Source organism: Chrysoperla carnea, chromosome 4 (genome assembly GCF_905475395.1).
Source record: "Chrysoperla carnea chromosome 4, inChrCarn1.1, whole genome shotgun sequence".
Lineage (NCBI taxonomy): Eukaryota > Metazoa > Arthropoda > Insecta > Neuroptera > Chrysopidae > Chrysoperla > Chrysoperla carnea.
The window spans coordinates 69,887,331-69,901,512 of NC_058340.1; the positions used below are offsets into that span (position 1 = coordinate 69,887,331).

At 31.4% G+C, this 14,182-nt stretch overlaps 2 protein-coding genes across 2 annotated transcripts; one reads left to right on the plus strand and one right to left on the minus strand.

The window, feature by feature from the left end:
- The first annotated feature begins 1,457 nt into the window (after nt 1-1,457).
- On the plus strand, nt 1,458-8,266 carry LOC123297839 (lysoplasmalogenase-like protein TMEM86A). Its single transcript, XM_044879644.1, has 6 exons — nt 1,458-1,557; nt 5,814-5,983; nt 6,074-6,270; nt 6,771-6,886; nt 7,012-7,122; nt 7,225-8,266. Exons 1-6 carry the CDS (start codon nt 1,513-1,515, stop codon nt 7,384-7,386), a joined length of 801 nt encoding a protein of 266 aa, XP_044735579.1. The 5' UTR covers nt 1,458-1,512; the 3' UTR covers nt 7,387-8,266.
- A 2,117-nt stretch (nt 8,267-10,383) lies between these two features.
- Nucleotides 10,384-12,921, minus strand: LOC123298894 (modular serine protease-like). Its single transcript, XM_044880992.1, has 8 exons — nt 12,755-12,921; nt 12,556-12,684; nt 12,032-12,297; nt 11,736-11,972; nt 11,512-11,673; nt 11,174-11,454; nt 10,764-10,920; nt 10,384-10,702 (listed from the first exon to the last, which is right to left on the minus strand). The coding sequence occupies exons 1-8, from the start codon at nt 12,919-12,921 to the stop codon at nt 10,434-10,436; spliced, it is 1,668 nt and encodes a 555-aa protein (XP_044736927.1). The 3' UTR covers nt 10,384-10,433.
- Between the last annotated feature and the right edge of the window lie 1,261 nt (nt 12,922-14,182).

Below are 14,182 nucleotides of genomic sequence, written 5' to 3' on the forward strand. Positions count from 1 at the left end.
TGATAATGGCTACATTTTTCAATACAAACGCTACTGGGACAAAAAGCGACAATTCATTTAATAAGCAGAACGCGTCGTAACTGAACTTGAACAATTTTGCTTGTCAACTTATCAAAAACAATATTTAATACCCAATTTGGTTGATAATAGGAGTCCAAATTTCGCTTTCTAAGCAATCTCTTGAAATAAAAGTTGATACTATCAAAACTGGAAATTAATTTGTTCACGATCTAAATAGTTCATTTAAAGTCAATTCAAGGTCAAAACTAATAAGAGATATAAGTAAGGATGTGTCGAGGGATGTCAGCTAAGGACAGCTGCTCCTCCCCTTGGGCGTGGGCATTAATTTGGTTGGCTAAGTATGTATTTTAGACAATAAATTTTCTTCCTGTTTCATCCACCTTCCCTTGAGCCAAAAGCCGATTACGCTCATGGCCAGAAGTATGAACTAGATTCCGCAAAAGTCCAATTAAAAGCAACTATATGAAGAATTTGTCATTTAATTTTTGTAAAGTCTATTCGGTTACGAAAAACCCCGATCCGAACATCTCTGGCTGTTCAAAATAGATATTTTCGTTGGAAACTATGTATTAAGTATTCGTTTTTGCCAAAATGCTTGAATTTATGAAATTTTACGACAATAAATTTTCCTCCTATTTTTACCACCTTCCCTTGAACTAAAAGCTGACTACGTCCATAACCAGAAGTATTGACTAGATTCCGCAAAAGTTGAATTATAAGCAACTATATAAAAAATTGGGCATTCAATTTCTGTAAAATTCATTCGATTACGAAAATCCCCGATCCGAACATCTCTGGCTGTTCATAATAGATATTATCTTTTGAAAGTATACATCAAATTCTTTCGTGATTTCTTCATTTACTTACAGGTACAAGTACAAGAAATTAAATACAAATTCGATTTATAAGGAACAACTTTCTAATTTTTGTTCTATTTATAAATGTTCATCCATTTTTTTCATTTATGAACCTAAATTAACTTTGACGATGATTCTAGAAGTCAAGGTCATATTCAAAGTCACTATAAATGTGTCCTTTTCAAACTTAACAAGCACAGCCTGAAATATTCTTTTCATAAAAAAAGTTCTATGCGTGTTCCAATTTCTTATTACAGTACCTATATCGATTTTTCGAGGAAATAGAACAATTTTCTACATCATACTCAAAATGATTTTGAACTTTGTAAAGGGAAAGCAACATAAGAGAATACACATGTATATAATATATGTGTGTTAAAAGTATATCGTTCTGCGTTCTTGTTCAAACTACGCGATGTTTTTCAGTATTGTACTAGACCTCCAATATTAGAGTTCATTATTAATTTGTTAAATTTATTATTATAATATTTATTTATTTCATTGTGCCAAAGCTTAAGTTTTATTAATGTTATCAGCTGTTTTTATTATTTATTTATTAAGAAAAATAAACTAATTTATTCATAATAATTAATTTGTAAATGTAATAAAATCTCTTTTTTCTTATTACATATATATGAAAATAAATAAACAACGAAAAATGACTTCCCCCACACAAGTGGTATGTTTTAATAAATATTATTTAAATATTTTTTTTTATTATTTAAAATATTATACAATTATTTATTTTTATTAATTCTATAAAAAGAATATTAGATTGTTAGTTTGTAATTTGACATTTAATCAATTGTTTACCGGTAAAGTTGAGGCTATGCACATGCGCGATTCTATATTGTTATGATCAAATGTATCAAAGCGGGTTTTCAGATTATTATTTATTATTATTAAATTTTTTGAGATATGCGTACCAAAAATATTAACATTGTTTTTGTAAATTAGCATGACCTTGTATGATACGAATATATGGAAATCGTATAATTTATTGGAATCGATATTTTAAACCAAAAATATTTTGTCATATAGTTACAAAATTTAAATTTTGTTCTAATTTAAAAATTTGATTGTTATTATTATTAAGGATGATTGATTTTTTTTATATGAAGTTGGACTAAGTCTAAATCAATAGGGAATACTCATGTATTTTTTTTTAAATTTTTAATTCATTGCTTACACCGTTATACCAAAGTAAAAAAATATAAATACTGTTAAAAAATACTGCATTTAAGTGTAAAAAAATATTTAAAATACATTATAATTTTGATATGTTTAAACGCAGTTTTTTGGCGCTCTCTGTTGATGACGTATAAGTACGAGATCTGTCAATTGGTGACAGTTCAATGTATAATTTACACTTAAAAAAAATTAATTTACAACACAGAATTTACACTCGTTATTATTAAGTTTTATAATAAAAAGCCGTAATAGGTTGGCTGATAAGTCCCCGGTCTGACACATAGATGGCGTCGCTAGTATTAAATGCATATTATTTTTATATAGTACCAACCTTCAAATGATTCGTGTCAAAATTTGACGTCTGTAAGTCAATTAGTTTGTGAGATAGAGCGTCTTTTGTGAAGCAACTTTTGTTATTGTGAAAAAAATGGAAAAAAAGGAATTTCGTGTTTTGATAAAATACTGTTTTCTGAAGGGAAAAAATACAGTGGAAGCAAAAACTTGGCTTGATAATGAGTTTCCGGACTCTGTATTTTTTCCCTTCAGAAAACAGTATTTTATCAAAACACGAAATTCCATTTTTTCCATTTTTTTCACAATAACAAAAGTTGCTTCACAAAAGACGCTCTATCTCACAAACTAATTGACTTACAGACGTCAAATTTTGACACGAATCATTTGAAGGTTGGTACTATATAAAAATAATATGCATTTAATACTAGCGACGCCATCTATGTGTCAGACCGGGGACTTATCAGCCAACCTGTTAGAATAGTATAATTTAATGAAATAACATATAAAATGTAAGTAATTAATATCATACAGTATGTCAACAAATTTGACAAGCCCGTACTATGATGTCACGTTCGTATAAAAATTTGAATTTCCGTTTTAGAAATTTTTAAATGCCCTCACTGAATTTGTACTTTTATTAATTAATTTTAAGTAATTAAAAAGATATTAATTACTAAAATAATGGTTTAGTTGAAATGTCCAGTCATTAAAGTTACGGAAGAAAAATATTTGAACCAAATTTAAATTTCATGAATATTCCCTATTCTGGAAATTTTCGGTAGGTTGTCCGATTATTTAAATATTAAATAAATGACTTCAACAGTAGGCATATTTAACATTGGTTTTATGGTAAAACGGTAGATGGATATGTTTTCAGAGATTTCTCAAACACTAGTTGGTAGAAATTAAAAAAAAAAAACTATTTAAATTGACTTTCATTTTCCTACAGCTATTTTTGGCAGAAGCTCCACTTTCTGATAATTATCGCATTTGAAATCTGCAAACCCTCAAAAAGTATTGAATAGAAAATTAAAATTTGTTTTTATTAAAAAAACACACTTGAAATTGGATTAAACAAACATTTTACAAACAATAATATATTTCCTTTATCAAAATTTTTACATCATAATTCTTGAATGATTAATTAGTAATTATCGACTAGTTAATCATTTGTTTTCACTTTTTTGCATACACTTATACAAAGAAACATGTTTTACATAAATAACTGGACAACTGATTACAAATTTAAATAATTTAGAAATAAATAATTGTTATCTTGTTACTGCGCTAAATTTCTAGAAAATCAGCCCTTTGTTCTACCAATTTTTGGAGATTGAATGGTGTAATTTTTTCGCAATCATAAAAGTAAACGAAAAGTTAGATGGACAAATTGCAAAAGTTTTAAGAAGCTTTAAAATTTGGACATAGAGGAATAGGAAATATTCATGAAATTCTTTTTCACATTTCTTAACAAAATATGAAAATATCATAAAAGATATGACCAAAAGTGAAATTAAAATTAAAATCGGCCAAGAAATACGGATGAAATAATATATTGAATTTTCATTACTGCCATATCTTCAGTAGCACTTGCAAGGTTAAGGCTCCCTCTCCCCTTGGTGAGATGTCGTGAGGTTTTAGTCAACCCCCTCCCCCGTCCCCCAATCTCACGTGAGATTTTTCAGAATGTGGGTTTATTACGTAAACACGTTAGATTGTTTATTGTAAAAAGAAAAAAACAATTTGGTTTGTGCTTTTATTTACGACTAGTTAAGACTACCAATCAATATTGCTGAGAGTTATAAATGTAATAAAAAGTTAAGAATAGAATACTTAAATTATGTCTACTGTGATTAAAAAAAAAGAATTACTCTAATTCAGTCCATGGAGAATTATGCGCGGTCTCAAGAGAGACTATTGGAACCAACATGTTCATATGATTTTCAGTAAAATCATCCGCTCCTTCAACTTCGTTCTGATTTAGCCACTCCAAGCCGTTGACGCTTGCGCACAGTAACTCATTAGCTCGTCTTGTGACAATCCGTGATGGTCGCATTTTGCGGAGCATACGTGCTTGTTTAGCTGGTGCAATGTGGGCGGCTCGCCTGTGCTCTGCAGCTCTTGTGACAGATGCAAAGTAAATACCGCATGTACTACAGCACCTTTTCTCTAAATCATCATGTACACTTGGGCAATAGAGATCATAAGGCGTGCTGATGAAAAAAAAATTGCGTGATATTTGTCGAGACCCCCCCTCTCCCCAACGTGAGATTAGATGATATTTGACTCGACCCCCTCCCCCCCTTAATCATCTCACGTAATTTATGGACGTCCCCTAATACAAATCGATTGACGCCAGAATCATCAAAATCGGTCCACGCGTTTGATCTCTAGTGTGCTACATAGGAACACACATACATTTTCACAATATGGTGTCTGGTGGTCGCCATATTGAATTTTCATTACTGCCATAGCACTTCAGTAGCACTCGCAAGGTTAAGACAAATCGATTGACGTAAGAATTATCAAAATCGACCGACCCGTTTGGCGTCTAGTGTGCCACATACGAACATGCATAGGCTGATAAACACATTACCACTCCTTTTAATTAGGGACATACAGCGGGAATCGACTTAGTTTTATACTTTGTGTTGATGCTAAAATAAGTAACCGTTAAATCTTCATCAGTTTTTGAACTCACTGTGATTGGATACGCTCTGTATAAATATTTATTGAGCTGGTGAAACAGATATTTAAATGAATGAAAAGTATTTAAATGAACTATTTATATAAATAATAAAGTTTTACCTTGAAATAAAAATTATTTAATTGTACATTTGTACACAAATTTTCTTTGATAATCAACATAACATTATACATACATATTTTATGCGGTTTAATTATTATTTACTTAACTTTGAATTAATTCATTAATTTTTTTTTTAAACAATTCAACCAATGTTCAATCGTTCAAACATCCAAACTTCATTGCCATTATTGGCGCATTAAAAAAACGCTGGAGATTTTATTTTTATTATTGGAGTTTTGTAGTTTTTATACCCTGTATATATGAAATATATATCCAGGTATACAAACTTTAGTCCCAAGTTTGTATCGCTTAAAAATATTGATGCTACTAACAAAATTTTAGTATAGTAAATCACCTAAGTAGTACATTTCCTTTTGTCCGTATGTTTGTCTATCTGTCTGCCCGTCTGTGACCATGATAACTCAAAAACGAAAAGAGATATCAAGCTGAAATTCTAATAAGCGTGCTTAGGATGTAAAAAGTGAGTTTAAGTTCGTAAATGAGTTCTCAATCAACCTTAATTACTTTTCGAAAAAGTTCATGGTACAAAGTTTGAAAATTTCTTCCACTCTTTTTGCTATTTTCTTCAAATTTTCAGTAGGTATGCTGTAAAAAAAACATGTGATTTTTTTTGTTTGCAGTTAAAAAGTATTGGACCAAAATTGGTTCCATTCCTGAAGACAAGTGCCGTATTTTTTGTGCTACAAAGTCGTATCGAAAAAGAAACATGGCTTTATTTGCTAATCAAATGTATACCAATTTTATGTCTAATCATGTTCGTTTTACTTCATGGTATGAGTTTTTCAGATGAGTAAGTGATCTCTAGATTGCCTTAAGAAATTATACATAACTGTGGCGATGAGAAAAATACCCTCTTTCAACTTGAGCTTTTGTTTTGTAGATACGCCTATTCTCGTCGAATCATATTAGGTTTGGTATTTTCATGTCTTGGCGATGCACTTTTAGTTTGGCCAAACAGTCATTTCCTGTATGGTATGGTCGCTTTTGGGATCGCACACATTAATTATGTAGCGGCATTTGGTTTCAAACCAATAAACCTGCCCCTTGGAATTATTATGTATTGTACGACAATTGCAGGTATGAATTTTAGGTTAGTTGGATTTTCCATGCACACTCCCCAAACTGGGCCGGATTAACCATATCGTGGTCCCTAGACAATGCAATTTTCGATGCTCCTTTTAAGCCGTTTGAAGTTTAAGCCGTTTGCTAAATGCAATAAAATACAATAAATGAAAGAAATTTTTTACTATATGAAACATTTTCAATTTATTTTTTGAGCGCTCAGAACCCCCTAGCTGATGCGGGTCCCCCGCCCACACCTCCACAATGTCTTAGCCAATGACTTCTCATCTTTTTAATTTTTAGAAAATTGTGTTGAAATTGCACAATAATTTTATATTTTCCAACAGTCCCTCTTATAAGTTTTCGATTCGAAGAGATCTTTTTTATTATGATTTATTAAACTTTTTGGTAAACTTGAATACCCTGTAAAGATTTCCAAAGGCAACCCTATTCTGATCTTTAACTTTGGAATAGCTTTAATCTGTTTCTGTAACTCATTTTTTTTCCATTTCCAGTTAACAGCATCTTATTAAGGGAACTGGAAGGTTTATTACTCATATTTGTACCAGCTTACAGTTTATTGCTTACGACGACCACATGGCGTGGAATCGCAAAAGTTCAACTATTTGAGGTAAACATTTTTACGCATTTTTTAAAATTTCTCATTCTTAAAACAAGCGAAAAATCCGGGAAATTAGTTGCAAATTGATTGATTGCTGCTACATAAAATTTTTATAATGAAAGACTTTTTAACAGGAACTATGGACGTGGACTAAATTATGCTCTTGTATCGGTGGAATTTCATTCTTAATATCGGACACAATTTTGGCGTTTAATTCATTCTACGCTCCAATTCCATACGGTGATGTACGTTTTTTTTATATAGGCAACCTACAATACAGTTGCTCAATATTTTTATCAAAACTGTTTTTTTTTTTTTTTTTATGAATTGCTCCTCGTTTTTTTCAGGAATTAGTAATGTCCACATATTATTTAGCGCAATTAGGAATCACATTAAGTATAGTGGATTCAAAAGATTGCTATCGAGCGGAACAAGCAAAAAAACATCAAATGGAAGGTAAAACAGAAACATCTAATGTTGTGAAAACAAAGAAAATCAAAGAACATTGATGAAAAAAGATTTAGAAGAATGAGATTTCTTTTTGAGATCACGTTAATTTAATTTTATAGGAAATTATTTAAATAAATTTGATTTTTAACTCAGTTCTTATAAAATAAGAAATTTTTAAAGTAATTAATCATTTTTTGGTGGACAACGAGATTGGAACAGTCCCTTCCACAAAGATTTTATCGAAGAATATTTAAAGAATTAAAATTGTCAGAAATCAAAAAATCTAAATACACTTTAAGCAACCTTCTATCCACGATTACGTAAAAATCTACGGTTGGTCGAAGATTATCTACATATCCAACGCCTAAGGGACAAATTTCTTTAACTTTCCCCGAAATATTGACCACAGATGTCGAGTATATTCACGTGAATATAAAATGTTCTTTATTCTCTACCAAAAAATGATTTAATTCGTTAATAATTTTGCTGAAATGTTTCAAAAATGGGAAATAATTTTCCATAAAAGTGATGTCAGATGGTGATATTAAGTAAAGGTACTTTTGAAAGAGTAGTTTTATGCACCCAAATGTTCCTTGTGTGGCATCTTCTGGGTTAGGTGACTTTTTTTTATTGGAAAAGTGTAAAAGACTGAATTATTAGACTGAAAGATGTTTTTCTTGGTTAATTAAAAGTCACTTAAAAATATGCGTCATTTTAGTGATGAAGCTAGGTCATGGAGGTATTATAGAAGAGGAGATGCAGTAACGTTGCACTTAGTCAAGCAGTTATTAACTATTTCACCAAAAAAACCCATTTATTTCAATACTTTGTCCATAATCGCATATAGGTTAGGTTAGGTTAGAGTGGCTGTCCTGGGGTGGGACACACTTAGACCATAAGGTCCGTTGTGATACCGTAAATGGGTTGGCCCATCCCCGTCCACTACTCCATTAACCATTTGGAGCTGTTTAAGAACAGCAAGAGGGCTTTGACGTCGACTAACTTTAGGTCGGACAGGTCGTCAAAGAGAGGCTGGCTCAAGTAAGTCCATCTCCTCATGACAAGAGCTGGGCAGTGACAGAGAAGATGAGACATTGTCTCCTCCGCGTCATCACTGTGACAGCTCCTGCACTAGTCGTGATACACTGCCAGGCCTAAGCGTATAATCGCATATAACTAGTATAAGTTCATTTTGCTTCATGAATTAGTCCCATGTCAAAACCGTTGTATTTGTCAAACAGTAGACACCGTTTTATGTGAAACTTGTTGAATGAAACAGCGTCTTCTTACTATAATATCTCCATGGGCAAGGTGCTAGTGATGATTTCAATTCGTTGTCGTTTTATGAAAACTCGGAAAATCATCTCTAGCTCCATTATTATTTGTAATAATTGTTTTATTTTTTCATTTATGATATGGAAAAGTTTCATCGGAATTAGTCGGATTATAATGTAGTTAAACTTGCGTAAACGCAGATAGGTTATTAGAAGTTTCCTAGTCAATATAATAATTAAGTTCCAACTATAAAATTTAGGAATTAGGAAAATGAATAACTATGCGCACAAAAAATGTTCAGAATTCGATTACAATTTTTTTTTTTTTTTTTTTAATTGTTTTAGTCTGTTTTTATTATTTGAAACCCACAATCTCTCCTTTCTTGTTACATGTTCAGAAAAACGTGCGGAAACCAAGTTTGTGATATTTTCATATTGTTGATTCTAATAAAAGTTTTCTGTATTATTAAATTATTTTCAAGACATTTTCTTGGGATGTAACGCTTTTATAATAAATTTTGAGACACCCAATATACAAAACAATTCGTTAGTAATACAATCTCATTTCTTTAGTTAAAAAATTCTCTGAACATACTTACTTTTCTTACAGTTTTGTCCTTACATATTAAAATTAACAGGATTCTACGAATGTGATTTGGTTTTCCGTTCTTTTAGTGTTTGATGTAAACGTTTCGGTTCGGTCATTTCGGAATGGGAATCTTTTTTCTTACCTTCTGTATTTTCATTTTAAATAGAAATTTTCAGTTCAAACACTCAGCGAACATGATTATGATTGCAAAGGTTAAAGAAAAATAAAATACGCAGGTTTTATAAATTCGATTTTCTTCCTAATTTTCAAGTTCTCTATTCTGTTGTAACAAACTTCAATGTTTTAATAATATTAAGGATATCAATTAGATTTTGGGAATTTTCGATAGAAAGACTGCCGATAAGTTATTGTAAAACGCTGGTTTGTTTTTTGTAAGAGGTTTTATATTTTGTAATATGAAATGAAGATAAATAAGGGTATTTTAGAGGTACAGAAGGGAAGTTTTGATATCCTAATTGTGCTATCCTTTAAATGTTGCCAATATTTTAGTATACACTCAAAATGTTTTTCTTAAATTGTTGCAAAAAAATGTTTATGTAATAAAATACGGTATTACAGTATTGATTTTTTTGTTTTCATTGAAATTTAATACTATTCCTTTTTTTTCTTAATTCCTGTTTGTAGCTTAATTCCTGCTTTTCTTTTCACTTCAATCGCTTCCAGTAAGTCGCTTAGAAAACTGTATAGACAGTTACACAGCCAGAATTCGATTGTCTCCCTACTTTTTCGTTGTACTCTTGCATAGTATCGATTACGATTTAGTGTTTTGGGAAATTATTTCCAAATAAAGCTTTCTAGATTATTCCGGTGGCCAAAGTCCTAGAGTATACTGAATGGGAAAGTACTAGCTGGTGTAAGTGGAGAGTTTATTGTCTTTACGATACTTTTGGTCATCCACTGCTTCTTCAGTACATCTGCCATAGTGTTCTTCATATTTTTGTGTCAAAAATATATACGAAATTTGTCTTCGAGATGCTGAGTCCATAGAAACGCATCCGTACGTGTCATTACTACCTTGAATATTGTAAATAGAAAATAATTTCGGGAATTATTTGATGCTCAAAGCCAGCTTCAAGCGTCGCATTGAGGTCACATCTTTAGGGTTTTATTATTCTGGTTATAGAAAATAAAAATAATTTATTGACTGAAATATATTTATTTTGCTACGCGTATTTTGTTTTGATCTAAATCTGCTAGGAAGCAACTATTAAAATATTTTTTGTTAATTATATTCAAAAATCGACATGCTAATTGCTGCATTATCATTCAGTGATTTAAATCTTTCAGGATGTACAGTATTTAAAACCGCTGAAAGCCAATTAACATAAAGGCCAACTTTTGTGAAAACAGTTAGAAAATTGAGATCACAATGTGATGTACCAGTTTTTCGAGGACTAACACTCACGATACCTTGTAATACCCATACTTTATCATTAGTCGATTTTGGGAATACTAAACCACCTCCACTGTCCCCATTACAAACACCAGTTCCTGGAATGAACAGCAACAATAAAATATTTGTTGAAATTATGCAATATTCAAGTGAATTTACCGTTGCGCCAACCAGCACAGAATGCTGTATATGTTATGTATTTTCGAAAATCTCGTTTTTGATGTCTCATACATTCTTCGTTACTTACAACTGGTAGTTTGGTCTTACGTAAAATTCCACTGAAGGTTTCATCTTCGGTGAGACCCATTCCCACGATCTAAGACACCAAATTAAGTTAAAAATAAAATCTAGTGTAAATTTAACCGTATAAGTAAAAAAACCAGGCTCCGTTGAATTGGAAGGGCAATTTCTGAGATATTGGCTAAATTTACGGAGGTGAAATGTCGGAACTATTTCTTCGGTCAATACATTAGAAACTATGTGGTCGATTTTCGGGTGGCTGTGCCGTTCCCATCACCCGTTTTGAGGGCGCACCTGTGAAAAGTTGGATATGTTGGAATTATACTTACATGCCCCATACTATATTCTTTTAAATGAGCTGAAATATCATGTAAATTCCAATCAATACAAACAGGTCGTACATGTGAGTCAAATTTCACAGGGCTGCTTAGAATAATAACTGCAATATCCGAACCATAATTACCAATTTGATCCTGATACGATGGTTGAATAATAATTTTTTTAATTTCACGTATTTGTGCATTTTCATTGTTCGTATTTAAATCACTGTTATATTTTCCCAACGCAACTTTCATTGTATCCGGTGGAACTTTCCATACACAATGTCCAGCTGCAAAAATAATTTCTTGAATGAAATTTTCCTTAAATTACATATTTTTAAACACACCTGTGACGATAACTAATTCAGAAATTAACGATCCACCACACCAGAATATCCATTTGCCATCTTCTAAGGTAAATAAGGCCGCATACCAAGGCCATCTACCCTGCTCAGCGATTTGACCATGGACAATTAAAGGAATTGCAGGTAAATCAGTTTTACCACAATCTACAATAAACTTTTAGGGTTTAAAATTAGTTGCAAAAAAAGAATAAAAGAATACTTATTACCAGGGTCGCATTTTAGCATATCCCGGTTCCATGTACCATCTGCTTGGCAAATCATTTGCGTATTATTTTGCTGTAATTTACTGGAAGGGATGTAATACTGTTTACATTCATAGCGAACAATTGTACTTGGCGGCATTGGCTTGTTACAAGCAATTAATCCTTTTTTTGGTCCCTCTTTTACTTGACACACTGCTGACATTCTATTCGACAATATTGGTGGACATTTTAATTGACCATCTAGAAAATTTCAGGAATTTTTATATTTATAAGTTTCCTGATACAGATTAGATAATTACCAATTGGACAAGATCCAGTTGAACATTTTAAACTTCTGCAAAGGGCTTCAGATTCATCAGAACCATCTATACAATCTGGTACACCATCGCAGCGTGAATCGAAATGAATACATCCTCCATGCCGACAATGGTAACTATGTGGAGGGCATGGAAGTTCTTCGCAAGTATTTTTACTCTCATCTGATCCATCTTTACAATCAGTTTTTCCATCACATAACAATTCAAGGGGAATACACTCATTTGAAAGGCAACGAAATTCTTTCATGCTATAAAAAAGTAGATTTTTCGTTAATCATTTATCAGGGTTAGGGATCACTAGGACTAAAGTCACGCCAGAGAAGAATAGCTAGGTGTTTTGAGACTAGTAACCTTAGTTAGAACGCGGGTACAACCGTCGACATAGACCACGTAGACCGCGGTCTCGTTTCGTAGATGACTAATCCAGTTAATCATTATTTGAATACGGACTCACCTGGATAGTCTTTCGGTGTGACTTTAGTCTAAGAAATTTGAATAAAATTTACTCGCAACTATTTTTAGTTCGCCCACATTGACTTTCATCTGACTTATCTGCACATTCAGGAGTTCCATTACATCGAGCAGATGTCGGTACACATGCTCCGTAATGACATCGATACATGTTTTTTGGACATCTAAAACATTATTTTCGAACACATTTAAATTAATTTTATTTTTCGAAATTATTCGATAATAATTTTTTACATAATATGATAACATAAATCTTTTATTTCATCAGTCCCATCAGCACAATCTAGTTTACCATTACATACATCTTTTAATTTCATGACAGTACCATCCATACAAATGAATTCTGGTATTTCTTGGCATAAATGTCGGGATATCCATGGATCTAAATAGAAATAAGACATTATAGTTCCTAAATTGTCGCAGAAGTACAGGTACGAAACTTTCGTGTCCTTGATTTCTTCAAATTCCACTATTATAATAATGCGAGTAACGGTGGAAGGGTAATATTCCCCCCCCCCTTCACTCAGTTATAGCGCCTAGCATCTTCTTTAATAACTCGCCATAGGGTCAAATTAAAAAAATTATTGTAAATTTTACTTACCAAAAACAAAAATAATTAACAATAATTTTGCCAGCATATTTTTAATCACATTTATTTCAAGAATTAATAATTTTAATAAAAGTTAATACTCGGTATTTATACAATTAATTAATTAATAATTCGGAACATAAATTCTTTGTATGATTCTATAGAATTAAATTTATTTGAAACTTACCAATGAAAATCCATCTTCGAAATAGTTAAAATTCCAAAACCAGAACAGTACTTCTTATAAAATGTCTCGTGAATTTTGTTTCATGAGTCTGATGGACCCACAATTTTAAAATTTTTATTTTTTAATCGTTTCCACTTCGCTGCAGGAATTAAAAGAAGAGCTCAGAGAACGAGACTTAAATGCAGACATTGGCTTCTGCACTCATCGGAAGAGTGTTAATCTCATAGATTTTCCATTAAAATTATCCTTAACTCCATGAAACCTCTAGACTTAAAAATAAACTTCTTTTTGTCTTCTAAGATAGAGGCAAATTTTGTTTTATGTTTTAACTTTTGCAGCAGATGAAAAGTGAATGTCATATTAATATTTCCCTGTTATTTACCTCCACTGATTCTTCGTCTAATGGAATTTCGTCTAGAAATAGCCCTCAGTCGATATTTTAAAAGATATCTTTATAGAATCGGACTTTTAAAGTTCATAAATTAACTGTGAAATAGCCATAATTTTATGGAAATTAAAAAATTACAATTAATTTTATACGGTGCGCTAATAAATTCATAAACATGTTTTACTTATTCATTTCTATTGTCGCATATTTTGTTGTATTTCAAATTAACGAAGGAAATTTTTAAGAAATTTTATCTGCAATGTATTTTTACGTCTTAGGACAATTTTGGTTTCATCACACTATATCTCGGATCGATTTTTGAAGTTATCTCGAAAACTATCCGTCTAAGGGTTAAATAAACCCGATTTTTTAATTTTTTGGGTTAAAATTACCTTATAAACTTAATATCATCGAAATTGGAAGCATTAAAAATTTTTCGATTTTTTGCAATTTTCCCTTAGAAAAAAATCGAAAAATCGAGAAAAATTTGATATTGTG